At 39.7% G+C, this 27048-nt stretch overlaps 1 protein-coding gene across 1 annotated transcript in view; it reads left to right on the forward strand.

The window, feature by feature from the left end:
- Positions 1–17692: 17692 nt before the first annotated feature.
- hecw1a (HECT, C2 and WW domain containing E3 ubiquitin protein ligase 1a) overlaps positions 17693–27048 on the forward strand; it is a gene marked incomplete at both ends in the record, with an annotated part of 140341 nt that continues 130985 nt past the window's right edge. Inside the window, 3 exons of the mRNA XM_079259525.1 lie at positions 17693–17719; positions 24370–24691; positions 25845–25952. Coding sequence (XP_079115651.1) covers positions 17693–17719; positions 24370–24691; positions 25845–25952 — 457 coding nt within the window. The remainder of the gene's footprint in view (positions 17720–24369; positions 24692–25844; positions 25953–27048) is intronic.

Here is a 27048-nt window from a genome sequence, read left to right on the forward strand (position 1 = left end):
ACTGATTATTTTAAGATCTACGTTCATTAGTGATATTGGACGATAACTAGATGGGAGTTTGGGGTCTTTTCCTGGTTTTAGTATTACTGTAATACTAGCCAAATTCATGTTTTGAGATATTCGACCTTTTTCCTTAATTTCTGAAGCCATTTTATAAAAAGTGGGTGCTAGTATAGACCAAAATTCTTTATAATATTCAACTGGAAAAGCGTCTGGTCCTGGAGCTTTATTGCTGGGCATGTGTTTTAAAGCTTCATGTAGTTCCCCTACTGAAATGGGTGCGTCCAAAACCATTTCCTGGTCCTGTTGTAACTTTGGAAGATTGAGGTAGCTGAGAAATTCCTCAATGTTGTTGTCTGATGGATCTGTTTCTGAGGAATATAATGTTTTATAGAAATCCCTAAATGTGTCATTTATTCCATCAAGATCATGGAGGATATTTCCTCTTGAATCTTTAACAGAGGAGATGGTTGTTTTCTCCTTGTTTGCTTTTAATTGTGAGAAATCTTCCAGATTTGTTGCTATGTTCAAAATTCTCTAAGCCAAGTCTTTGTAGCAAAAACTGGGTTTTTTGGTTAATTATTTCATTCAGCTCTAGTTTAGCCTTTCTTATGTGATTCAGAACTTGCTCTTCTGGAGAAGCCTTGTAGGCATCTTCTAGTGATTTTATTTTAAACTCTAGTTCAGATATTTTTGAACTCTCCTTCTTTTTCTTATGTGATGAAAATGAAATTATTTTCCCTCTCATTACTGCTTTTCCTGCCTCCCAAAGAACACAAGCTGATGTTCCTGGTATGTCATTGTTTTCTATATACAAAGACCACTCCCGTTTGAAGTAACTGATAAAATCAGGATCTTTAAGTAATGATGTATTAAATCTCCATTTGCTATAAGATGGTTTAGTTTTCTTATTCATTAGGGTAAATGATACTGGTGCGTGATCACTGATAGTGATGGAATGGATTTTAGTTTCTGAGATATTGTTCATCATAGAGCTGTTAGTGAGGAAGTAGTCTATTCTGGAGTATGAGTGGTGGACAGATGAAAAGTAAGTGTACTCTCTAGCAGTGAGGTGTTGTGAGCACCAGACATCACAAAGACCAACAGTGATCTGTATCATAACAATATCTCCGTCCTTTTTTAACCAACCAAACTGTGAGAAAGATCAGGTAAAAATTGGTGAAGTTATTATTCTAGTTGTACCTACACCTTACAAATAAATGCATTGGAGGCGCATGGAGGCCCATCCAAGATGGCGGCGCAATGAGACGTCAGCTTGTATAGGCAGCATGATACTATGCAGTGTCTATGTATATATGATGTCTATGAGTAAAGCATTGCTCAACAATAAATGTTTCTTCGTCCTGTTGTTTATTCTTCTGAAACATGAGCTCACAACCACATAATGAACCCTTGCGTAACACAAACCATGATCTTTTGTAATTGCATCTTTGATCAGTGACAAATGCAGCTTCTTCTATGTATCGGTGGCTGTCTCTGGTTTTAGTTTGTTCTGTCTGAACCTGTGAGTTTTTATTTTGAGCTATTTTGTGTCATACCTTCTGTTGTCTTTCTCATTGACTTTGTGTCTCCCATATTGGTTTACCTACTCCATACTAACTTTCATCATCTAAGTTTTCTCTGTTTTCTGCTTGCCTTTATTTCATCATCAGCTTTAGTTTTTTTTTTGTTTTTTTTTTTTTTAGTTTTAGGTTTAGTTTTTTTTCCCTAGCATCAGTCCATGATAGTCATCTCAAAGAACTTTACAGTTCAATCCAATTTATTATCGTTGAATTATAATCCAAATAAAATAAACCCATTATATAGTCTACATTGGTCCACTACATAATCTACATGATTATATCTCCACTTTTAGGAACAACATATTTCTGTGACATAAGTCCATCACAGCAGCTCCTGGGCGCTGCCACAAGTCCTGGATTCTGGATGCCATCATTTATATGACTACACTGTCGATTGTAATAAGTTCATTTACTTAATTTACAAACTGATTATCTTGATATCTTTAAGTAAGCTGAACCAAAAGTGATAGGTTAGTGAAACAAAGAAAATGTAGTTTGAATAGATAAAGTTTATTAAGCAAACTTTTGCTTTTCTGAATACAAGGAACATTGCAGTCCAGGCTGAAAACCACTTGGTTTACCTTCCATAGGTTCTCAAAGTGTTGTCAATGGGCCAATAGTGGCCCTTGGATGGAGACATTTGGCAACCTGATTGTAATCCTTTACCCAGTTAAATAACCACTTGTTACAAAGGCACAACTTTAAGGCTAGCATTGTCAGAAAGTCTAGGCACGGCTGGAGCCCAAGAAATGAGCAAACCTTAATGAAACGCACACACAATATTATGCAAGCATGTTTTAAGCAGTCAGCAAAACAATGATACAACGGGGCCCAAAATGTAAAGTCTTTGAGAAAGAATAAAATTAACCTGTGAACACTTTTAATACTGGTAAAAATGAAGTAAAATCAGACCTGGTCTTAATAAGTGTTGTCTCTTCAACACAAAGAGAGGATTTACTCTGAGCTAGGGTGATACTTGTGAAGATGTCCTCCGCTCCGAGTGTCAGAACGCAGACGTCTTACCACGCTCCAGGTATGAAGGTCAGTTCTGTACAGACAGTGGCTCGCCATCCATTAATGGAAAGTTTCCTACAAGGTCTTTAACAAAGGGTATCCTGTCTCTTGCTCCAGGTCTCTAATTAATGAATCATCCAGAGTTTTGCAGCTAGCTCGCTGGTTCACTAGTCTGGTTGCTAGCAAGCTAACTATCCTGCTAGTTTTGTTGGTGGAGAATACAGCAACAAAATTAAGGTTGATATAATGCACTGTGTCCCATTCATTGTAAGCTAACAATGTAGTTATGAAGAAGAAACTGTCAATGGAACTTGAGCCAATCTATCCTATGTCACAGTCCAAGGGTTTTTTTTATCCGTTTCTCTGCAAAACCTATTTCTAGAGTTTCATAGTTTTCCTCACACCTAACTTAGACCAACATTTTAAACTTAATTGCAAAAGTTGGATAACTTATATGTTCATATGTTCTATGAATTAACGCTGAGCGCTTGCGAACGCTTGAGCCAGGTAAGAGGTTTTTCTTTCGGGAGTTTTAGGTTTTTCAGGTGGTTACGGGGGAAAATAACATAAGAGGTTAATAAAAACACGACCGTTGTTTGAGAAACAAGACTCCATCCATTCTTTAAAGCGCCCTGCCGGATGCTACAATAGCCTGCTTTAGTATTTTTTATTTCAACACTGATGCTAAGTTGAGCCATTTCCTGCTATCAATATTATATTACCATGTTTGTTTATAAATTAACAAATTTCTAATGATTTCATTGCTTGGGCTCTGGAACCTTCTTCCACTCTGGAATTGCTCATGGTGAGAGGCGCCGAGCAGGTGTGGGCATTCTCATCAGCCCCCAGCTTGGTGCCTGCACATTGGGGTTTACCCCGGTGGATGAAAGGGTAGTTTCCCTCCGCCTCCGGGTGGGGGGGCGGGTCCTGACTGTTGTCTGTGCTTATGCACCGAACAGCAGTTCAGAGTACCCACCCTTTCTGGAGTCCTTGGAGGGAGTGCTGGAGGGTGCTGAAGGTTCTGGGGACTCCATTGTTCTGCTGGGGGACTTCAGTGAACAATGAAAATGAGACCTGGAGGGGAGTGATTGGAAGGCATGGTCCCCCCCCTCTGAACCCAAATGGTGTTTTGTTATTGGACTTCTGTGCTCGTCATGGATTGTCCATAACGAACACCATGTTCCAACATAAGAGTGTCCATATGTACACCTGGCATCAGGACTCCCTGGGCCGCAGTTCGATGATGGATTTTGTAGTCGTATCGTCGGACCTGTCGCCACATGCCTTGGACACTCGGGTGAAGAGGGGGGCGGAGCTTCAACTGATCACCACCTGGTGGTGAGTTGGCTCAGATGGTGGGGGAGGAAGCCGGTCAGATCTGGCAGGCCCAAACGTGTTGTGAGGATCTGCTGGGAACGTCTGGCTGAGTCCCCCGTCAGAGCGAGCTTCAACTCCCACCTTCAGCAGAGCTTTGAACATGTCCCGAGTGAGGCGGGGGACATTGAGTCCGAATGGGCTGTGTTCCGTGCCTCTATTGCTGAGGCGGCCAGCCGGAGCTGTGGCTGTAAGGTCGTTGGTGCCTGTCATGGCGGTAATCCCAGGACTCGTTGGTGGACACCAGCAGTGAGGGATGCCGTCAAGCTGAAGAAGGAGTCCTATCGGGCCTTCTTGGCCTGATAGGACTCCTTCCTGAGTTTCCTGCGCAGGGTGGCCGGGCTCTCCCTTAGAGATAGGGTGAGGAGCTCGGTCATCCGGGAGGAGATCAGAGTAGAGCCGCTGCTCCTCCACATCGAGAGGAACCAGTTGAGGTGGCTCGGGCATCTGGTCAGGATGCCTCCTGGACCTCCCTGGTGAGGTGTTCCAGGCACGTCCCTCTGGGAGGAGACCCCGGGGAAGACCCAGGACACGCTGGAGGGATTATATCTCTCGGCTGGCCTGGGAATGCCTCGGGATCCCCCCCGCAGAGTTGGCAGATGTGGCTGGGGAGAGGGAAGTCTGGGCTTCCCTCCTTAGGCTGCTGCCCCCACGACCGGACCCTGAATAAGCAGCAGAAGATGGATGGATTGATATTTCTTAGCCAAATTTAGTCTTTTAATCTATTTTTTTTCCTGTTAAACACCTGGAGACTTGAGCTCTCAAAACCAATCAAGTCTGTAACCTTGGAGTGTTGATCGACTCAGATCTGACCTTCAGCAGCCACATAAAAGCTTCCACTAAGACAACTTTTTGCCAACTGAGAAACATCAACAGAATTAAAAGTTTAGTCTCCCAGAAAGATCAGGAGAAACTCATCCATGCAAGGAGAAACTCATCCATGCATCCATCTCCAGCAGACTGGATTACTGTAACGGTCTTTTAACAGGACCTCCTAAAAAGACCATTAAACATCTGCAGCTCATCTGGAATGCTGCTGCTCAAGCTTTAACTAGAACTAAGAGGTCTGAACACATCACACTACCGTATTTTCACGACCATAAGGCGCACATAAAAGTCTTATAGTGCCCTTTGTGTGCGTGTTGTTGTTGTTGTTGTTGTAATCGGATGTAGTAGAGAACACCATGAGAACGTTAAAGGGTGAAGTGTGGGTGTTGATCACATATATAAGAACAGGTATGTGCGTTATGCAGAACACCTTTTTCTAACAACTCTGAAAATGGCAAAAAGACACGCTTATGAAGCACAGTTTAAACTGAAGGCCATCAACTACGCCATCTACGGCATCATTTCAGAGGAGCCGCACGGCACGGAAAGTGACTCTTACAGTGAAGAAAGTGAAGCTCGCATGTTTGCTGGAGATTTAGCGCAGCTGTTCAATTCAGAAACAGAGGATGAGGACTTTGATGGGTTTGACTGATGACGATTACCGGTAAAAAAAAATGTGAGTACCAAACTCAGTTTTGGTCCCGGTCTATTTTTAAATACGCACACTTGTGTGCTTGTTTTATCCGTGTGTTTTACCATGCCCGCGCCTATTGATGATTGATTGATGATTAAAAAATGTTAGTACTTTGTAATCAATACTTAAATAAAGCACAACCAAACTCAGTTTTGCTCCCGCTCTATTTTTAAAAAGTCATACTTTTATGCTTGTGTGCATTGAGAATGTTAAAGGGGGGAGTGTGGGCGTGGATTGTACCGGTATATAAAACCCGCGCCCTATGGTCAGGTGCGCCTTATGTATGTGTTAAATACAGAAAGGGCACACATAACTGAGACTGCGCCTTTTAGTACGGTGCGCCTTATGGTCATGAAAATACGTTTTAAAATCTTTACACTGGCCTTCCAGAATGGTTCTGGACCAGAATACATCTGTGATATGTTCAGAGAATATAAACCAAGCAGAGCTCTTCGATCCAAAGACTCAGGTCAACTAGTCCAGACCAGAGTCCAGACTAAACATGGAGAAGCGGCATTTAGCTCTTATGCTGCAAACAAGTGGAACAAACTGCCAGTGGAGATTAAACTCTCACCAAATATAGAAACTTTTAAATCCAGGTTAAAAACATTTCTTTTCTCATGCGCCTATGCATGACATCTGCACAGTAACTTTTACTTAATTCTGCTTGTAACTATTTTAATATAATTTATGATTTTTTTATTTGTATTTTCTTTAATGCCTTTGCTCTGTAATGCTTTTAATGTTTCAGGTAAAGCACTTTGAATTGTCTTGTACATGAAAGGTGCTATACAAATAAACTTGCCTTGCCTTATCATTGCAGGTCAATGGACAGCTTTATTGCTGACAAACTGACCCAGTGGCAGCTGACAGATCTTATAGTTTTAAAGATAAGAACATGATTTTTCATGTTCCTGACAAGCATATAACCTGCATAGCAAGGTAAAAAGATATTTTGAAGAATCACTATAACTGACTGGCTTGTAATTAGGTGCTCATTTAGTGTTTCTTGTAATGTAAGTTAAGAGCTACAGAAAAGGCATTCTTATTCTAATAGCTTTATGCAGTTGGTTCAATTATTGTAGTTGTTATCTGTTTTGAAAAAGTGTCTGTGTTTTACTTTTGTCTTTCAGATGAAGAAATTGTTGAGAGTTTCCTTCTTTTAGACAAGGAGACCAACAGTTGATTCCAAGAGCAGGCACCAGGCTCAAGTTTCTCAAAAGTTTTAGAGGACTTGTAAGTTAGTAATGTCACTGTAGACACAAGAGGCTACCGCCCCACACACACACACTTGCATATTATTTTCTTTCTGATTATTTATTTCAATTAGTGGGCAGATGCCATACACTTGTTTCTAATGAAAGAGGCAAATTTCAAGGGATGCCAGAAATCTTTTGAAAAATGTACATGCAGTACACCATGTAAACCATTCATTAACTTATTTTCAATGTTGTGAAACTGGTTGTGGTAGAACATTTTCTTTCTTACGGTCTTCTAGAAGACATCCAGTAAAGGTGCATGACAACCAAAGAGAACATACTCTCGATGATCCTCTTGAAGACCCAGTCCCTCCCAGTTAAGTAGCCTACAATTAGGTGCAAAAACCTCTCATTCTTTGAAAGAGATGTGTTGTATCTGATCAAGCCCTCTGTGCTCGACTGCAGCACTTTGGTGTGCAGTAAGGGTTCCACCGTTAAAAAGCAGAGAAAGTAGCCACGGCCTCGTCTCCGTGTGCATTCGCTAAATAAAAAACCCACAGTTCAGATAAAGCCACAGACTACAACATCCACAGGCAAGAAGAGGAAATGTCACATAAATAGATGTCTTTTAAACTGAAAAGTGATTTACTCTTAAAAAATACACTTAAAATATTTATCAGAAGATAGTAAAGTATATAAATAAACTTTACTGTTTACTTTTAACTCTGCAGATTAAGTCAAATTAAACTAGATTTGTTCTTTAATACTTAGGTCCAGCAGAGGTGTAAAAAGTAGAAGTAAAACTAAAGTAGAAGTCCTGCCATGTGTTTGGATCTACCTGTGCATGTAGGACAGGTGTTTCACTTACAGGCTCGTCTACCTGCAGTGGAGCTGATCACCTTCAGCTGGTTTAGTGATGGTTGGAGCAGCTGCTGGACACGACTTCTCCTTTGTGCACCTCTGGTGTCCAGTGAGAGGCAACGGGGCATCACTTATGACCATCAGTCCTAAACTGTGTCACATCCCTTATATCCAGCAGGGGGCGTCATGGGAGGGGGAATGCCAGCTGTGGCTAATTTGTCAGTCAGTGTCCTTGCCCATAAAATCAAATCACCGCAACAACCATGCATAAAAATTATAAAAGATATAAAACCCAAAGTAAAATATATAAAACAAAAACAGAGCAAGACTTCCTGATTAGTCAGTTCTGTCCACTTTGACATATAAAGTGAACAGAACCGGGTACTCTGGTTTTCTCCCAGACAAGCATGTTAGGTTGATTAGTTACTCTAAATTGTCCCTAGGAACTGGTGTGAGCATGAGTGGTTGTTTGTCCTGTGATGGACTGGCGAGCTGTCCAGGGTGTACCCCGCCTCTCACCCAAAGACTGTTGAGATAGGCTCCAGGTTCCCCGCAACTGTTAATTGGACTAAGCAGTTTGGATAATGAATGAATGAATCTGCTCATCACAGCAGCCAGACCATCATTCTGCTTTCTCTTGTTGCCGGACAGGACAAAGAAAAAAAGGTTGGAAGTGGCCATTCTGGCATTTAAGTTTATTAAAGTTAAGTTTATTTAAGTTAATTATCAAATGGTATATAAGTTACCTTTTTTTATTTTACAACACTAGAGTCAAGAGCATTGGATTGAGCCATCAGTCTTCTTCAGGAGCTCCAGATTGAAAATGCAGAGCTCCAGAGACAGATGACAGATGGAGGAGAGAGTTGTTAACAACAAGGTTTTTACTGTGCCAGTCGTAAAAATACCTTGGTGGAGGAGTCTTTCAGCACATTTCAGATGATTTTACATTTACCTATTGAAACTTTGTTTGAAAGTCAAATTGATGCTCTACGGGTCTGTGGTGGTGAAAAGAGACTGGAATCTAGAACCTCTTCCTCCTCTCCAACAAACTGTCATCATCACCGTCATCATCACACCTCTGGGTAATAGGTTATATTAAAACAGACTTTAAGAACAAGTCAAACAAAAAAGAACAAAAAGCAAAGAACAAGAAGGGCTCTTTTACACCACCTTCATCTCCAGGGACAGTCGATGAGATTGGGTCTGTGGCACCACCTTCGTGGCTGGTGAAGGGGCCTATAACACCAGCTTGTTTGCAAAGAACAATACCAGGGAGAGGGACCCTCAGAATCCCCTTTTCAATTACTTCAACTTCTTTTTCAATCTCCTGTGCCTCTTCCTTTTCAACACCCGATGAGATGCATGGACGGCTATCAGCTGTGCCTCTATTGCCCTTAGGTCAGTGACATCTGTTGAGCGCCGCTTAGAACAAGAATGCAGATATTTGTCAGAAACAACACTAGTGTTCGACAGATCTTCCAGAGTATTTCTGCCTGACTCACTATGAAGAGTTGAGACTTTGGACCAATGGTTTTATTCCCACTATCCAAAGCCCTTTGGAAAAAAGACTCTGGATATTGTATGTTCTAAATGTCTTACTCCTTTATTCTCCATGTGTCTGAACACAGGGTCATTAGTCCTTGCAAAGCCTTTCTTCACAGTTTGCAGTTTGCAAAGGCATCAACAATAAAATCAACAAGCGTTTCTTTGGTCGACCAGAGAAGAGGTCTACCTAAAGGCACCCAGACTGCCTTTATTGTGAAACTCTGCTAAAGTATTAGTGAACCTTGAGTGCTGCCAGAGAGATATTTTTCTCCTGCTGCTTCTGTGATTCAGGATGAGAGAAGACAGCTGGAACCAGGATGGTAGATGGTATCTGGTTTGTACAATCACATGAATAAAGTCCCCCAGTAGCAAAATAACAGACTATAGGGAGGTGCTCTGGTGGCTCGGTGTGATATTACATGAATAATAATCAAAAAATATTAAGATCAAGTTCAAGATCAAGATGGGACCCATGCAGGACTCTGGTCTTCAGGTTACTAGTTTTACTGCGGTTTGAAGAACCTACGTTTTCGTACAAACGCGTTGGACTACCGTTGGAAGCGGACCATGGTCTGTTTCAAGCCCACAGTGTGAACAGGCTCTATAAGTGTGGACCAGTCAGACCCCAGGATCCTTGGAGAGGTACTACAGCCAAGGCAACAAGTCCTGTGGTCAGAATATGCCAGCAGTATCAAAACTGAGGAAAATGCCGTAGAATCAAACTTAAAAAGTTCCTGAATTCAAATGGTGATCCGGATCACAACTAATTTAAATCAGTTCTTCCTTTTCACATTTCCAACAACTGTTGAAGTTATCTTAAACACAAACAAACAGATAAATACCGGTAAAAATATAATTAATAACGTCCAAAGAAACAAACAACTGTGATATCTAGCAGTGATGGATGCAAAAAATGTGAAAAATTCAACATGTCATCTCCTGTTATAACTGTATAAACATAAAGAACACACCAGTGATATTTAATGTGTAGCTGTAGCAATCCAGGAAAAAATGGGAAAAACACTAGAACTCCTTGGGTCATATCTTTATAACTAATCATTTCTAAATAAACATAAAAAGTCAACATGAGAACATCTGTGTGTCACGCTGGCGTTGAAATGATGACCCAAATGCAGGAGACGGGAGCCACAAATGCAGAAAAGCTCTCTTTATTCCCAAATAACAAAACTGAGGGGATGCAGAAACGGGAGGTAACAAAGACTAATAAAAAGGAACCAGCAATGAGGAATAGAAACCATAAAGCATAACCTCCTTGACGGAGGTAAATATGAACATGAACAACATCAAAAAGAAGATTTTCATGGCAGTGGGTCTGTGGGACCAAGGCGGGAAGTGTGAGGAGGTTGCCAGGTGTTTTTGAGGCTGGTGATGAGGTGAGCCTCATGTGGAGAGTGAGCTTGGTAAGCATTTGTTTTTAACTTGGATGGTGTTTTGCTTTTAGTAATATTTGAAAGTGGTTACTTTTAATATAATTTCTGATATTGCAGTGTGGCCACACAAGATTTTAAAGAAGGTACAACCTGTTTATGGCTTCGGTGTGTGGGGGCACCGACGTGGCAGGTGATTTCCATAATTTGAGTATTTTTAAATTGTGAAGTGTTAAAATGGTTTGTATTCTGAAATGTTTTGTTAATTTTTTTTGTATTTTACAGTTACTGAATGGTTTTTGTCACTGTTTCCTGCTGTCCTAAGATTTTGGTTTAGGTTTTGGTTTTGTTATAGTAGTTAGTCCGCCTGGCCTTGCATGGCATACTGAACGGTATTGGATTATCAGCTGTGAAGCGGACTAACTATTTTTGTTATCTTCATTTAATTTTCTTGTTTCTTTGGAGTACCCCTCCCCCCCCAAATTTACCCGGTGGTCAAATCGGCCTCGATTTCCCTGGCTCCTGAACCCTGACTTCTGAGGGTTGGTCTACACGAGTGAGACTTGCAGTGTTAGCTGATTGATGTGCTTTGTGGTGCCACGTTTGGTTTGTTCTTCAGGGTTCTGGATGTGCTGGGGTTATTTGGAAGTGTATGACCAGTCACTGTTAATAAAATGCTTGTTTGTTTAAATACTGAGTTCTATGTTTATTTTTAGTTATTCCTGCAACAGTATGTATCCATATACACCACTATGCAAGATGGAACTAAACAAGAGGTTTTTGTGACTGAAATCTTCCATAAATGATAAATGATTGTAAAGAGCAGAGTGGAGTGAAGACCCATCTTAGGTCTCTGGGGGAGGAGGAGGAGGAGGAGGAGGAGGAGGAGGGTGTGTGTGCGCGCATGCGTCGTAGGGAGGAGGGGGATGGGTATGCCTGTGCGCGTGCCACCGCGTACGAGCGTTACAAATTCACGCGCGCGCAGAAGGGTGCGCAGAAGAGGCAGAGTAGAAGTCGCTTTGTGATTGGCGGAGAGGTCTCGGTACCCAGCTACGTCAAGTTGGACGTTTGACAACGTAACCGGAAGCTGACCCTTCAGAATAAGATGATGTTGTTCATCACGTTGGACAACGTTTTCAGACGTCATGTTTTATATTCAATAAAAATGTTCTTATCCGGGTGGCAGCTTTCTAGCTGTTATGGGTCACGTGACTTGCTAATAAAAATACTGTAAGGTCAAAGATGAATTTTCTGCAACCGGAAGCTAAACTCTCTGCAGCATCATTGTTGTTCAGGGAGGAGGAAAGGATGTGACTCGAGCCTCTCGCGTGCCTCCCAGTTGTGTGATGTGTGTCTGTGCGCGCGCGCATGCACATGCCTCTATTGCCCTTTTGCTGTGGAAATGGAACTCAGTGGAAATTAGGAAGAAGCTGGCCTTCCATCTGGGAGAATGATCCCCCCGCAGGTCGTTTTATATCAGGTAGGCAGTCTCCGTTGTTGCTGTGAGCCGTTTAGGTAGCGCATCATCACCATCACCATCATCATCATTATCATCATGTCAGTGCTGAGCAGCGGCCCAGCATCTCCATCACAGCATGCACGTTGTCCTCCCCACGGAAACGATGCTGTGGATCCCGTAAACCCCGACCGACAAGGCTGCAGCGCGTCACGGGGTTTTATTCTCATAAATCAGGCCCGATGCAGCATGTGTTCAGCACTTCAGTCTCATTTCCTGCTGCTGTGTTCCTCCTTTTGCTGCCTAACAACAAAAGGCTCACATATGTGCTAAAGTCTGTCATTGTGGGCTTAAAAGGCTGGACCCTACGCAGACCCCTGAGATCACAAGAAATCATCTTCCACATGAAATATTCATATTTTCCTGAAAGCAGCGGGCCATTTATTTATTTACTGACAGGGTGCTGGCCCTGGAAATGGAAGGGACCAGACCTAGTTCCCATTTGAGGTTTACTGGGAGTATAAGGAGTGGAGACCCCCTTCTGTCTTTTGTGTGGGGGATTCAAATCCTCTTAAATGTGCCATGCCTGTTTCCTTTTGTTATGGACAGAATTTATTATCATGGAAGTACATAACCTTTATTGGACAATAAATGAGAAACCTGAAGGAAGAGCATCTGACCTAAGCCATCACTGTGATGATGTGATGAACGTTGGTACGAACAGAAACCTTCCACATGGATGAAAAACCAGTTTATTTCTGACTATTTTTATCTTTTGGAGGAGAGTTGTCTAAAGCGTCACGAAGGTGAAGCCACAGTTTCTGGTGCTTTGCAGCGCTCCTCACTTCCTGCTTTCTCCGTGTCATTGTTGTGGTGATGTATCCAGAGCTACATTTAGGACATCTATGGTGAATAATTGTGCAAAACATGACAGATTCACCATTTGCTGTTTTTGTGTCACCAGTGAAAACATCCATCCCACTGAAGTGTTGACATTGTTTTATGCTGTGGGATGAAGTTGGGATGTTCATCAAAAAATAGTTATTTTTCTTCCGTGGGTCAGGATAACTGTCTGTGACTCGGCTTGTCTTACAGTGATGATGCTGTGTTGTTGACCAGACACATGCTTTGCAAACTTTTCTATTTTGACAATGGTGTTTGAATCCTGATGGGAATACCAGCTCACCTTCACCAACACTCAAGTTGTGAGAAAGCTGGTCACTATTAAACTTAGCATAAAACACCATAAACTTAGCATTAAACACTGTTGCAACTAAGCATTAAACACCATTAAACTTTGCATTAGACAACTTTAAACTTAGCATTTAACACCATAAACTCGGCATTAAACACCATTAAACTTAGCATTAAACACCATTAAACTTAGCATTAAACAACTTTAAACTTAGCATTAAACTTAGAATTAAACACCATAAACTTAGCTTTAAACTTAGCATTAAACAACTTTAAACTTAGCATTAAACTTAGCATTAAACACCATAAACTTAGCATTAAGCACCATAAACTTAGCATTAAACACCATTAAACTTAGCATTAAACAACTTTAAACTTAGCATTAAACTTAGCATTAAACACCATAAACTTAGCATTAAACACCATAAAGTTAGCATTAAACACCATTAAATTTAGCATTAAACACCATAAACTTAGCATTAAACACCATAAACTTAGCATTAAACACCATAAACTTAGCATTAAACAACTTTAAACTTAGCATTAAACTTAGCATTAAACACCATAAACTTAGCATTAAACACCATAAAGTTAGCATTAAACACCATTAAATTTAGCATTAAACACCATAAACTTAGCATTAAACACCATAAACTTAGCATTAAACACCATAAACTTAGCATTAAACAACTTTAAACTTAGCATTAAACAACTTTAAACTTAGGATTAAACAACTTTAAACTTAGCATTAAACACCATAAACTTAGCATTAAACACCATAAACTTAGCATTAAACACCATTAAACTTAGCATTAAACAACTTTAAACTTAGCATTAAACTTAGCATTAAACACCATAAACTTAGCATTAAACACCATTAAACTTAGCATTAAACACCATTAAACTTAGCATTAAACACCATAAACTTAGCATTAAACACCATTAAACTTAGCATTAAACAACTTTAAACTTAGCATTAAACTTAGCATTAAACACCATAAACTTAGCATTAAACACCATTAAACTTAGCATTAAACACCATAAACTTAGCATTAAACACCATTAAACTTAGCATTAAACAACTTTAAACTTAGCATTAAACAACTTTAAACTTAGCATTAAACAACTTTAAACTTAGCATTAAACACCATTAAACTTAGCATTAAACACCATAAACTTAGCATTAAACACAATAAACTTAGCATTAAACACCATTAAACTTAGCATTAAACTTAGCATTAAACACCATAAACTTAGCATTAAACACAATAAACTTAGCATTAAACACCATTAAACTTAGCATTAAACTTAGCATTAAACACCATAAACTTAGCATTAAACACCATTAAACTTAGCATTTAACACCATTAAAGGGGTGCTATTGTGGTATTGAGTTTTCTGAGCTTTCTACAGTGTTAGTGTTGAGTCCACATCAGACATGTGAACGGCACTGTTTTTTTTTATCACCTAAACGCATGTTTGAGTTTGAGTTTGAGTTCCAGCACTCTCTCCGTTCGGTTTCCATGGCGACGAAAAACGCATAGTTTTAGAGTTTTTTTCTACATGGAAATCCTTGTGATGTCCCGGGGGATAAGGTTCGGTGATTGGTTACCTTTTACTGGTTAACAAGGGCATGTACAAATACATCAGGCGGGTGGAAAACATGGAATAAAGTTTTTTCCAACGATGGCTGGTGAGTTTACCAAAGAGAGACATCCTGCTGCATTCGTTGCTGTGGGTTGCTGTTTTCCACTTCGTTTTCAGGCTCTGATTCAGGTTCCAACATGTAGGGCTGTATGCTATGTGTTGACATGGTAGTTTGTTTTTTTATTGAGGTCATATGAGCCTAATCCTTCTGTTTATGAGATGTTACAATGACGGTGAAAGCAGGTGCGGTGCGCGCTCCCGATGTAGTGCAGTGGCGGGAGGCGGAGCTTAATGCGGAAGAGTCTCAATCCACTCGTTTTGCCCGCAGGCTGATCTGACAGCCTACGGAGAGGGTCGGTCTGAAGTAAATAAAGCCATTTGGGACAATAACTCCATCAATCCCAGCCCTTCTGGGCTCAGAAATAAAAATAAATTACCCTGAAATGCACATAATAGTTCCACTTTAAACTTAGCAGCGCCGTTGAAACTTAGCATTTAACACCATTAAACTTAGCATTAAACACCATAAAACTTAGCATTAAACACCATTAAACGTAGCATTAAACACCATAAACTTAGCATTAAGCACCATTAAACTTAGCATTAAACAACTTTAAACTTAGCATTAAACACCATTAAACGTAGCATTAAACACCATGTTACGGCTGCCTGTATTGCTTTTCAGTCTACTAATTCTGAACCTTCAGCTGGGATTCCTGCTCAAACACAGCCCTGATTGCTGCCTCCTGGCTGGGATTGGTCCTTCATGTCACCTGCTCATCTCCACCCTGGATAATTGGAACTCCAAGCTCAGCTGATTCCACTAATCGCCAGGACTTAAAAGACACCAGGAGTCCTTCATTCAATGGCAACCGCTGGCTCAGTAGTGGTCTGCCCTCAGATTGTGTTGTGACTGAACTGTTGTATTTCTGGAGGACTTTGACAGAGTTGCATTATTTTTCTGTTGTGTTGATCATTGTCATGGTTCTTGACTCGTGTTTTTGGCTATACAATCCAGTCCTGTTATATCTGTTAGTTTTTGTTTGGAATAGTTAAACTAGTGCTGTATTTTGTTAGAGAACTGCTTTACGGGCTTGTTTTGCTTTTGGTTTGGCTATTTTGAGGCCATTCCTGGCCTGTTCTTGCCTCGTCTTCCCCCTTGGACAATAAATCTGTATTGGTCCATATGTACACCTGGCCACAAGTCTTTCTTTTGTGCGGCTCAATTGCCCTAGCAGAGTCTAGGTCGTAACAACCATTAAACTTAGCATTAAATGTAGCATTAAACACCATTAAACTCAGCATTAAACATCATTCAACTTAGCATTAAATGTAGCATTAAACACCATTAAACTCAGCATTAAACATCATTCAACTTAGCATTAAACACTGTAATTTTTTTTTATTTCTTAATTTAACAAACAGGAGCCTCATACTGGTCTCCAGTCTGGTCGATCTTCCTCATACTGGTCTCTAATATAGCACCTCCTCATACTAATCTCTAGTGCCTCCAGTGCCTCTCCTCCTCATACTGGTCCTCAGCCTGCTACCCCTGCCTCATACTGGTCTCCTATCTAGTACCTCCTCTTGCTGGTCTCCCGCGTAGTACCTCATCCTCATACTCGTCTACAGTCTGATACTCTTCATACTGGTCTATATATATATATATATATATATATATATATATATATATATATATATATATATATATATATATATATATATATATATATATATGTTCTGCCACAGTGACACACTGCTTTCAGTACACATGCTCACTGTCTCTGGGGTCACAAACTGCATATGGACAAAATCATTTACTATTACTGTGGGAAATCCAGCTACTTGGTTTGTTTGGTCTAATGACTGCTGAGTTTCTGGAAACCAAATAACCGTGACCATCGATGACACATGGCATTCAGGACTTGGCAGTGGCACGGGTGAAAAAGGGGATTTGGGGGGGTCAAAGCTGTGACTGCTACCCTACACCGGAATGATGTGCAGACTTCTCTGCACTTTTTGTCATTGCAAGTCTGCATGCCTGCTTCTCGTTGCTCTAAATCCATCCTGTGTTCCTCTAACAGCTCCAAAATGGCAATGCTGGATCAGCAATATGTTTTCATGATTGCTTCCTTATTCAACCCCCCCAAAAAAAATCACACAATGGTGAAAAACGTGTTCTCTGCATCTCCTTGCTTTGTTTCCATGTCTCCTCCATGTCTCTGTCTCACGTACTTTAAAACGTGTGAAATATAGATGCAGTTTCTATCAGCAACATTGATGTCAGGTGTGATAGATCACATTGCAGTTGCTACATAAATATATTAATTTATTTACATTAATGTAATTAGAATAGTGTATGATCGCCTCATATTGCATATTCCTTGTGGCAGACATATGAACTGGATGCGAGATGCTATTTTGTACCTTTGCAACCCTCAGTGCGCTGTTAGTAAATCAGTTTGTACTTTTTTTTTGCATGCAATGATTAATTAATACTTAACTATAATAACAACAAACAACCTTTAGCTAAATTCACGCAAATGTATCCTTTGTAGGCTGCAACATATGACCAGGAAGAGATGCACATTGAAATGGATGTATTTGCTGTTGTGTGGAACATGTTTTAGGTAACCGTTGGCGGATGATGTAAAGTTGTCTCTCTTTGGTGTTCACGTCTTTCTCTGTCCTTCCTGTTTGTCAATTCTGCTCCTTTTCAATTATTCTTATCTGATTAGGATGAAGAATGAAATGATGCTACTTTTCCCTCATCAGTATGTGCTAATGCCATATTTGACTCTCACCTGCTGCATTCACTGCTTTTCTTCTTGTTTCTGTGGTATGTAACACACCGCCCTTCTCCTCCAATTTCCCTCAGGTTTTGGTGTGCATTGGGTTGACTGGTCACTATGCTGATGCAGCTCTGTAGTTTCAAGGTTAGTTCCCCTCTTCTGTCTGAACCCACCTGCTGACCCCAACCCTCACTGAAACATTAGCTATTATCACAACACAGTAATATTATTGCATGGTAGCATGACGAGGTGTGTTAGAACAGAGTTTGCAGATAGAATATGCATGCTTCATCACTGAGTTCATGAACAAACTGATTCAGCATTTAGTGATCAGTCGAGGCTGTCAGGGTCATGTCCTGAGGCTGTGTTCTAACTGGAGCCTTCTAATCCAATCTGAGCTCCCAGGTTGCTCAGTTCCCTCCCTCAACACTTAAATTTGTTGCAAATGATGCTGCAACATGCCAGGATCAAAGAATCAAACAAACAAAATGTTACAACCAGTGTGTTGCTGTCTGGATCATGCTATAAAAAACATGGAGCACACCAGTCAAATAAGCATATGGCTCCATGTGCTTCTTATAAAAACAACATACTTCTTAATTAATAATATTAATGCCCCTTTGAAGGCTTTTGTACAGTCTGTCGTTATGGAAACTTATTGTTAAGTGAATATGAGAGGCCCACTGTATGTGAACTGGAGCAGTGAGACTCCATAAAAAGAAGAACATTGTTCTTGCTCTCGATGCTGCAAGAACAAGAAAAACTAATTTTCCTCTAGTCAGTTCATACTCCACGTAAGCTACATCTGCAGGGGGTGTCTGTATTTTTATGTGCAATAAGGGATATATGCCCGACGAGGTGTCCATTATCAGAAATTAATGGACGACACGGAGTCGTGAACCAAATGATTGACAGCTCGGAGGGCATTATCCCAATCATACCATGGTCACTCACAAAGGAAATAATATAGGATCAATTACTAATGTTGTTTTTACTATTGAAATCATGTTTTTAACAAGAAGCGGGTTATGGGTGGATATATTCAGATTTTTATAATAATTCTTAAATAGATGATTGGTATTTTTTAAGGTATGGCTTACCTGCTGAGTCCCTAATTTGTGCAGTAATTTTTTTACCCTTTTTTTGTTTAACAATATCTGCAAGTACATCATTGTTTTTTATGATAATATACATTAAGTCAGAGTCTTGCAATAAGAAATGTAATTGTTTATTTACAGCATTGTTCAGTTCTATTCTGTGTTTTTGTGTTTTGCAGAAGATTTCCTCAGTTGGGCTTCATGCGGAAATATTTTAAAGTTCCAGAATGTTTAGTCTCAAATTGTAATTTGATGTCCTGTTGTGTCTTATAAGATGAATAAGAAATTGCCAGAAAACTGGAAACAACTTTTCCAGTTTGCCAAAGCAGAGCTGCAGAAGCATTTGGAGAGTCATTCATTTCCATAAAGAATGCCCACTCTGTAAATAACTGTGACCTTCCACCGGTGATGTGTTGAACCTCCACCTGTTAGATTTTTTTTTTACAGTTTGACTGAGACCAGTGCATGGTCACCGTTGAATGAATTTGTTTCTGATATGTCAGCATGTAAAGAAATTCTAAGGAAAAAAATCAAAATAAAGTTTGTATGGTGAAATGTGCGTATTCTGTCACTAGGATGATGCTGCCTCCAGTTGTCACAAAGATCACAATCCTTTACAAACCACTTTAAAATTGTAGTGCAATAATATATTTCCATATTTCCTGTGATAGGTTTATCAACTGTTGGATCAAGTGTAGTGTTAAAATCTCATATGATTAAGTCTGAACCAGGTAGATTCTTTAGAATAGCAAAGAACCCATGAAAGAAGGAAGGGTCATTAGGACCATAAAGACTGACTATTGTAAGAGGGCTGTTATCAATAGATATGTTTATTAGAATATATTGTCTGTCTGGATCTACAATTGAGTTATAATGAATCCATTTAACTTTAATATTAGTTAGGATTACCAGCCCTCTTTGTTGTGAATTATAATTTGTGGTAAAACATTAAGGAAAGTTCTAGATTTCAGAGTTATGCTTCTTGTATTGGTTAAATGACTTTCTTGTTGTAAGCATACACTACCAGTCAAAAGTTTGGCCACACTTTCTCATTAAATCCAATGGAAAAGTGTGTCCAAAATTTTGACTAGTACTGTATATCAGACTGCATTTTTAGAAGGTGATTAGCTTACAAATTTGAAAGTGGTCGTAATTCAGTAAGCAAAAATATCCAGCCACTGTAACTGTGAATGAAATGTATAGATTGTTTGGATTTATATGTGTGTGTGTGTGTGTGTGTGTGTGTGTGTGTATGTGTGTGTGTGTGTGTGTGTGTGTGTGTGTGTGTGTGTCAGTCTGTGTGCAATTCTCCAAAAGGAATTCTTTGGCATTCATAACATTTCCATTCCCCTTTCACATTACACCATTCCCCATATTCCCCTTGTCCCCCTATGAAAAAAGGAACATAAATAAAAAATATCCAATAAGTGTAATGCAAAAGGACATAAGCATTATTCAGAAGGGACCAAACAAAGTAAAGAGAAAAAAATGTAATTACCCTGCTGCATGATTTCTAGATACACACAAAACAAGAAAGAAAAAACAATGATAAATTGAAAGAAATATCAGAGAAAAAAAGTGTACAACACCACCATGACGAATCTGCATTTCCTAATGTTGCGGTGGGGTAAATATCCTTAGCAACCCGTCGCTCAAATGACGTCCAATGTTTGCATACAAACGTCATGATGTAAAGCTGTGATGCCTCTTATCTATATGTTCCTACAAAACCAGAAAGTGACTTCAGAATTACTGTACAGCTTCTCGTCTATATAGTTTCTCTATGAAAACTTGAGCTTTCCCACCATTTTTTGTGCTTCTACTATGATGGGGTGAAGCATCTTCTGTCTCCTCAAAATCTTTAGCCTGGATGGCCTTAAATTTTGCTTCATTTTAATGAGCAGAAGACAGAAGTTTTGGCTTTCAGTCTTTGAGTTAGTGGGTCCTGTCCTGCTGGTTTTGGCCTTCTGGCACAGTATTGCAAACTCCTGGGTGATATTGTTAAAGAGTGATGTTGGTAAAGTTCATTGTTTTAATCCTTTAGTAGATCTGCCTTCTTAAGTTGTTTTTCCATGGAATCCATGGACAATGTATGCAAAGCAGATCCACTGAAGTGTTCGGCTCGTCTTTGCAGCCAGACCGCTCTCAGAGATTCTGGGTTTTCTAAATAGTCACAACCCACGTATTCAGCTCTGCTGCTCATCCTACAAAAACATTTTCCCAACAAATGTGTTTTTGTTACAAATGTAATTTAGTTTAAAAATTAAATAAAGAAGCTTTACAACTGTTCAAGAGTTATTAATAAGATACTTCTTTGCAATCTACAATAATTTGATAACTTCTTGATGAATACAATGTAGAAATTAAAGCTGCAAGGCGTGTTTGAGCCCCTTGCACATAAGGCACCGCTTGGCTTATATATTGCCACTACCTACCCCAGCAAATTCCCACTCATTCTTCTCTTGCCCTCAAATGCAGCTAGACTACACATTAGGTCAGTTAAGCTTTAAAATGATGCACGTCTTGTTGCCAAAGGGAGATGATTAATTAGTAATCCAATGTTTGCCGTTCACGTGTTAAAGGTGGGACTGCCATCTTATTTAGTGAATTTGGTGAAAATTTGTTGTTTAATGCAGGAGGTATATCAATTTCATTTTTCATTGCGAGACATCAAACGTTGAGGCCCCGGACCTCCTACATGCCTTGTATTCTATAAACATTTAACACAACTTTTAATCACACATGCCTCCTGAGCATCCTGATCAATTTTGGTTTGAGTATGATAAACTCACTAGGACGAGATCTAAATTGCTTGGCAAAAAAATGACACTGAAAATGGAACCCTTTTCAAAATGACCGACTTCCTGTTTAATTTGGCAAATTGGTCCAGGAGGCTTTTTTTGTAAGTCTTGATAAGGAGCCCTTGTAGGGTTGCCACCCATCCCGTAAAATACGGAATCGTCCTTTAATTGACAGACAAATGTTGCGTCCCGGATTGAACCAATACGGGACGCACTTTGTTCCGTATTCTCATAACTTTCCAGCAGCCTGCACATGTCTGTCACATCAACACTTAATCTAAAAATAATTAACTAAATTAAAAATACAACAGGCAGCAAAAACGTTTCTTTCCTGCAGAATCTGCGCAGGTCCAACCTCCTCCCCTCTGCACCTGTCGGAGAGTCACGTTTGCCTAGAGACAGACACGACTCATGCACGCTCCTCAGAAAACCCGCGCCATTTAAACATGTCTACTGTAGCCGACCTGGTAGTCTACTTGTTGAAAATAAAAAACCCATGTAAAACAGACGTGGCGGCGGCGTCAGTGAAGAAGTTTATAAGTCAGATTGTACAAAATGTCAGTGACTGTTTAGTCGCGTACGGGGAACTGTTTATCTAACAGCATCAGGAGAGCAGGATCATTTATTCATATGCTGTATTAGCCAATATAAATACCATATATACCCATTAAAAACGTGTTTTCAATGGATGAAAAGTTAATTACACGCAAATACAAGCTAAATGGAACCGTTTATTTTTATTTGCATTTCAAAGATGTTTAGAGCTTTATGTTTTTATGTCCATTTTTAAGGAATCTGTAGTAAGTGATCATTGGATAAATTAGCCTTTTCATGTTGTTAAACTGTTATAACATGACTTCCCTTCAAGTCATGAGACAGGCAGGAAACAGATACAGTCTAATATGTAGGATTAAACGAGGAGCCGCAGTTCACGGCATGACACGGGGTATGGCGTCATCATCACCATGGTTCCAGTAAATATTTCATAACAAATGTTTATTTCTGTTTCCTTTTTTTTTTTTTCTTTATTACAAAACTCGCTAAATATGCTAAAGTAAGCTGTAGAAACAATTTTATGTTGGCCTCTATAGTTTTTATGCTAACAACTATTGACAAGTAGCTTTCTCTCATTCACCTGTCAAAAGTCAGCTGATCTGAACCAGCTGATTAATGTGTTGCTATGGTAACGCCTGTAATGAAACGATAAGACAGTAATTAAACATACCCATCAGTGACCACAGAAAAATTATATGAATTTGTCATCCCACTCCTCTTACCTCATGCAGGTGAAGTTACACAGGTGTTATTTATGTAAAGTTCAATGTTGCACACTCTACACACAGACATCTTCTTTAAGGTTGATCAGTATTGTACACATGGCTCTTTATTATATAAAGGATTTCCTCGTGTTAGTAGAGATCCATGTAATCACAGCTTTATGTTGCCTAATTAGCAAAACTTTATATGCAACAATGTTGCACAACAAACAATGTATTCATTAAACCCTCCCCCCCCCCCCCCTCCCCCGAAGCTGTGCATCCCTTATTTTAATTTATGAAAGGTGGCAACCCTACGCCCTTGTGTTCCAAATTTCTTGCATGTCAGTCAATTGAGTGGGTGGGGCTAATCGTTTGACTTATTCTACAGGGAGTTATGCATCCATATAACACCTATTCCGTATATGACTCTTTTAACAACCTTACCACCATCACCCTTATCAAGTTTGGTTGAGATCAAAGTTTTGATGGCTTTGTTACAGGTACTTTCTGTTGCATGGCGTTGGACCATCATTCGCCATGGTTACGTTAGGTGTAGCAACGTGAGTTTTTTATTTCTCAACCTGTAAAAGGTTTGACATATTCTGAAGAAGTTTTAGTGTTTGAGCTTGATTGTTGAAGAGAAGAACCACTCAAGTGGAAAAAAAGTGCTTCCTGTTGGAAGTGGGTGGGGCTTAGGCCTACACTGGAAATGGTCATATCAATCTCTTCAGCGCTGATTAATCCTTATAAGTTTTATGGTAAACCGATCAAAATTGTGGGATTTATAGGGAATAATGATGTCATGGCATCATATAAAAATTTGCCAAGGTCACATCGTGCAGCGTAGAGCAACACTTTTCACCGGATCTCTTTGCCAAAATGTGCTCTGCTGTCTGACCAAATTTGAACTCAATGGTGTACACAGAGCCAGAGAAATGAGTGTCTTAGTAAAAAACAATACTTCTGGTTGCCAGGGGGCATGGCTAATTGATAATCCAATTTTTGAGATAATGATCTCTTCAGAATGGAACAAGCATTGTTTCTAGCAAATTTGGTGCAGATATGTTTAGTTTTTCATGGCGAGACATCAACCGTTGAGGCCCTGCCGTGGATTCTGGAAGCGTTTACCACAATAAACGCTTAAAATTTAATGGGCCTTCAAACCACCTATGGTGCTTGGGCCTAATTAAAAGTGCAACCAACGATAAAGGCCCTCAAATCTACGGCACCGCTTGGCCTATCGCAACTGCATCCCCTGGTGACCACATATATATATATATATATATATATATATATATATATATATATATATATATATATATATATATATATATATATATATATATATTTACTGTACCAGTCAAAATTTTGGACACACTTTTCCATTGGATTTAATGAGAAAGTGTGGCCCAACTTTTGACTGGTAATGTAATCATCATTGAATTGATGGAGATGGATGTACTGTTGTATGTTTAGTCAGAGAATGTTAAAAGTTTTAGAAACAAAAAAGATCACTGACAATGATGATTAAGTTTAGGATATGAAAGTAACTTGAAGACCCGAACCAGCACCAACTTGTTTTGGGTAGTTTTGCCTTTTTCTTTTCTGAAAGCATACTGTTTCATGGTTTATTGCAGAACCTGTACCAGAATCGGCTCCTGAGCCTGGCTGCCATGGCCACTCCAACCCGCAGCAGCCAGACCCGTCAGCGTTCTAAGGATGCCGTCCGTCACAGCTACGGTTCTGAGGCTTATGCTGTCAGCGGTCTGAACCAGGAGGCCTTCATGTTGGGGCTGCCGCGCTCCACTAGCGACATGGACCTGGTTTCCGCAGATGCCCGCTCTACACTCACTGTGAGCTCCTTCCATTATACTGTTGGCCAGTCTGAAGACTTAGTGATCATGTGGGATATCAAGGAGGAAGTGGATGCTGGGGACTGGATTGGAATGTATCTCATTGGTAAGAGAGATATGACTACATGTAACCAGAACTAAACGTACTTTACATCAAATAAATTAAGTTTTCAGCAATTCAGCAATGGTGGTAGAGCATCATGTATATGGACTGTAGATGAGTTTTCTTCAAAGTTTGAGTCCATTAACTTAGCAGATAACAATACTGTGGTTCTGCCCACTGAAATAATGGCAAAATTTGGCACACTGTCCACACCCATAAATGATAAAGGAATTACACTAAGACAGGAAAAAGCGCTGTCCCATCCTCCAGGTTTTAGGGTAAGTAATGTTTGTAACCAGGAGATTCCACTATCCCTCCCATATCATAGATGTCTGGTGACAATAACATGTCTTTGCTGGAGCTCGGCTATGTTTCTATTTGCATCTTCTGTTAATAGTTCGGGCTGCATTGGTTTAAATTCTGTCTTGTTTTATGTTTATGACTTTCTTGCTCGTCTTTAACACTCTCTATAGCAATTCAGTTGTGGACGCTAAATCCACATCTAAATTAGGCTGTTTGCGTCTGCTATCAACCTCAGTTAATTGCCTACAAATGATGGAAAAACAACACAATTTACGCAGCACGGAATTTTGTGCTCTTCATTGGGTAAATCAGTATCTTTGTTACCCTTTGCATAAAATGTTTTTTTTTTTTTTTATATATATATATAAAATTTTGTTTTATTTGATTTGATTTAAGGTAGATGTTCTTTAATAGCTCAAAGTCATACATATATATAGTAATGGTGTAAATCAAAGTTTAATCATGGTATTATATCAAATTAATAAATAGTGATTCTGTCTTTGCTGACATTGCAAACTCTGTAACAATATGATTTACTTGGATTAAATTCTGGATCAAGAAATCAATATAAGATACCATTTTAATACATTTCCATACATAACTAATTACAACAATGACTGAATACTAAAGTCAAATTTTTATCTGGAGTTTAACCAGATATTAAAATGAAAAACAATCTGTCCTTCAGAAAAAAAAAAAAACCTGAACCACATTCTACATGTTGACATGACAGATGATAAAACTATAAGAAAGAAAGGTAGGGTATTTCTGTTTATAAACATTAAATCAGGATACAGGGTAAGTGTTATTCCTTCATGACTTGATTTCATTAGACTTGTAATTTTCTTTCTAGATGAGGCTCTGTCTGAGAACTTTCTGGACTACAAGAACAGAGGCATTAATGGATCTCAAAATGGACAGATATTCTGGAAAATTGATTCCACTGCCCACTTCAATGACTGTAAGTAACAGGAAACAACAAATTTGGTTATTTGACACAAAGAATGACTGTTTCTTCTTAGATCAAAAGTTAAAGCATTGTTCACCGATTAATTTTTATACAATATGTTACAGTAATTGTTTGAAAAATTCCACAGATTATAGGTGATGTATTTCTCTTTAATATTCAACCTATCCTTTTTGATCTGGGCTCCTACAGGTTGTCACTGCGATGTGTAAATAAAACCATCTGTGTCTTACTTTTACAATGACACTTTGACAACAGACGCTCAATGTTTTCATCCTGAACTGGTCCCCGTCTGACTGCCAAAGAGCTCTCAACTGGAAGTTTGTGTTTCTTTCTATTAGCTGGATGTGATATAAACACACTGATCATGAACTGCATGGATGATATATCTAATTTTTTAACTGAAATACTCCTGTAAAAGGAGTCAGTTTTGTTCAGTTGATATTTGTAGATTGTCCCTTAAGTGGATATTTGGGTTGCAGTGCAGTGCAACACATAATCAAGACAACCAGGACAGCAAAATAGACATCCATTGTTGCTGTGGAGATGATTAAGTGAAATGGGTAAGATCAGCTATCCATAAAAAATTTCTTTTAAAAAAACAATATATATTTTAAGTTCCAAGACATGATGGAGTGCTTTTTAGTCGATACAACCAAATTATTTGTCTCAAGGCTTCATCTTCATCCTTATCTTCTGCCGCTTATCCGGGGTCGGCATAGCAGCCTAAGCAGGGAAGCCCAGACTTCCCTCTCCCCAGCCACATTTGCCAACTCTATGGGGGGGATCCCGAGGCGTTCCCAGGCTAGCCGAGAGATATAATCCCTCCAGCGTGTCCTGGGTCTTCCCCGGGGTCTCCTCCCAGAGGGACGTGCCTGGAACACCTCACCAGGGAGGTCCAGGAGGCATCCTGACCAGATGCCCGAGCCACCTCAACTGGTTCCTCTTGATGCGGAGGAGCAGCAGCTCTACTCTGATCTCCTCCCGGATGACCGAGCTCCTCACCCTATCTCTAAGGGTGAGCCCGGAGGAAACTCATTTCAGCCGCCTGTATACGAGATCTCCTTCTTTCGGTCACGACCCACAGCTC

This window comes from Telmatherina bonti (assembly GCF_933228915.1).
Source record: "Telmatherina bonti genome assembly, chromosome: 20".
In the NCBI taxonomy this organism is placed as follows: Eukaryota; Metazoa; Chordata; class Actinopteri; order Atheriniformes; family Telmatherinidae; genus Telmatherina; species Telmatherina bonti.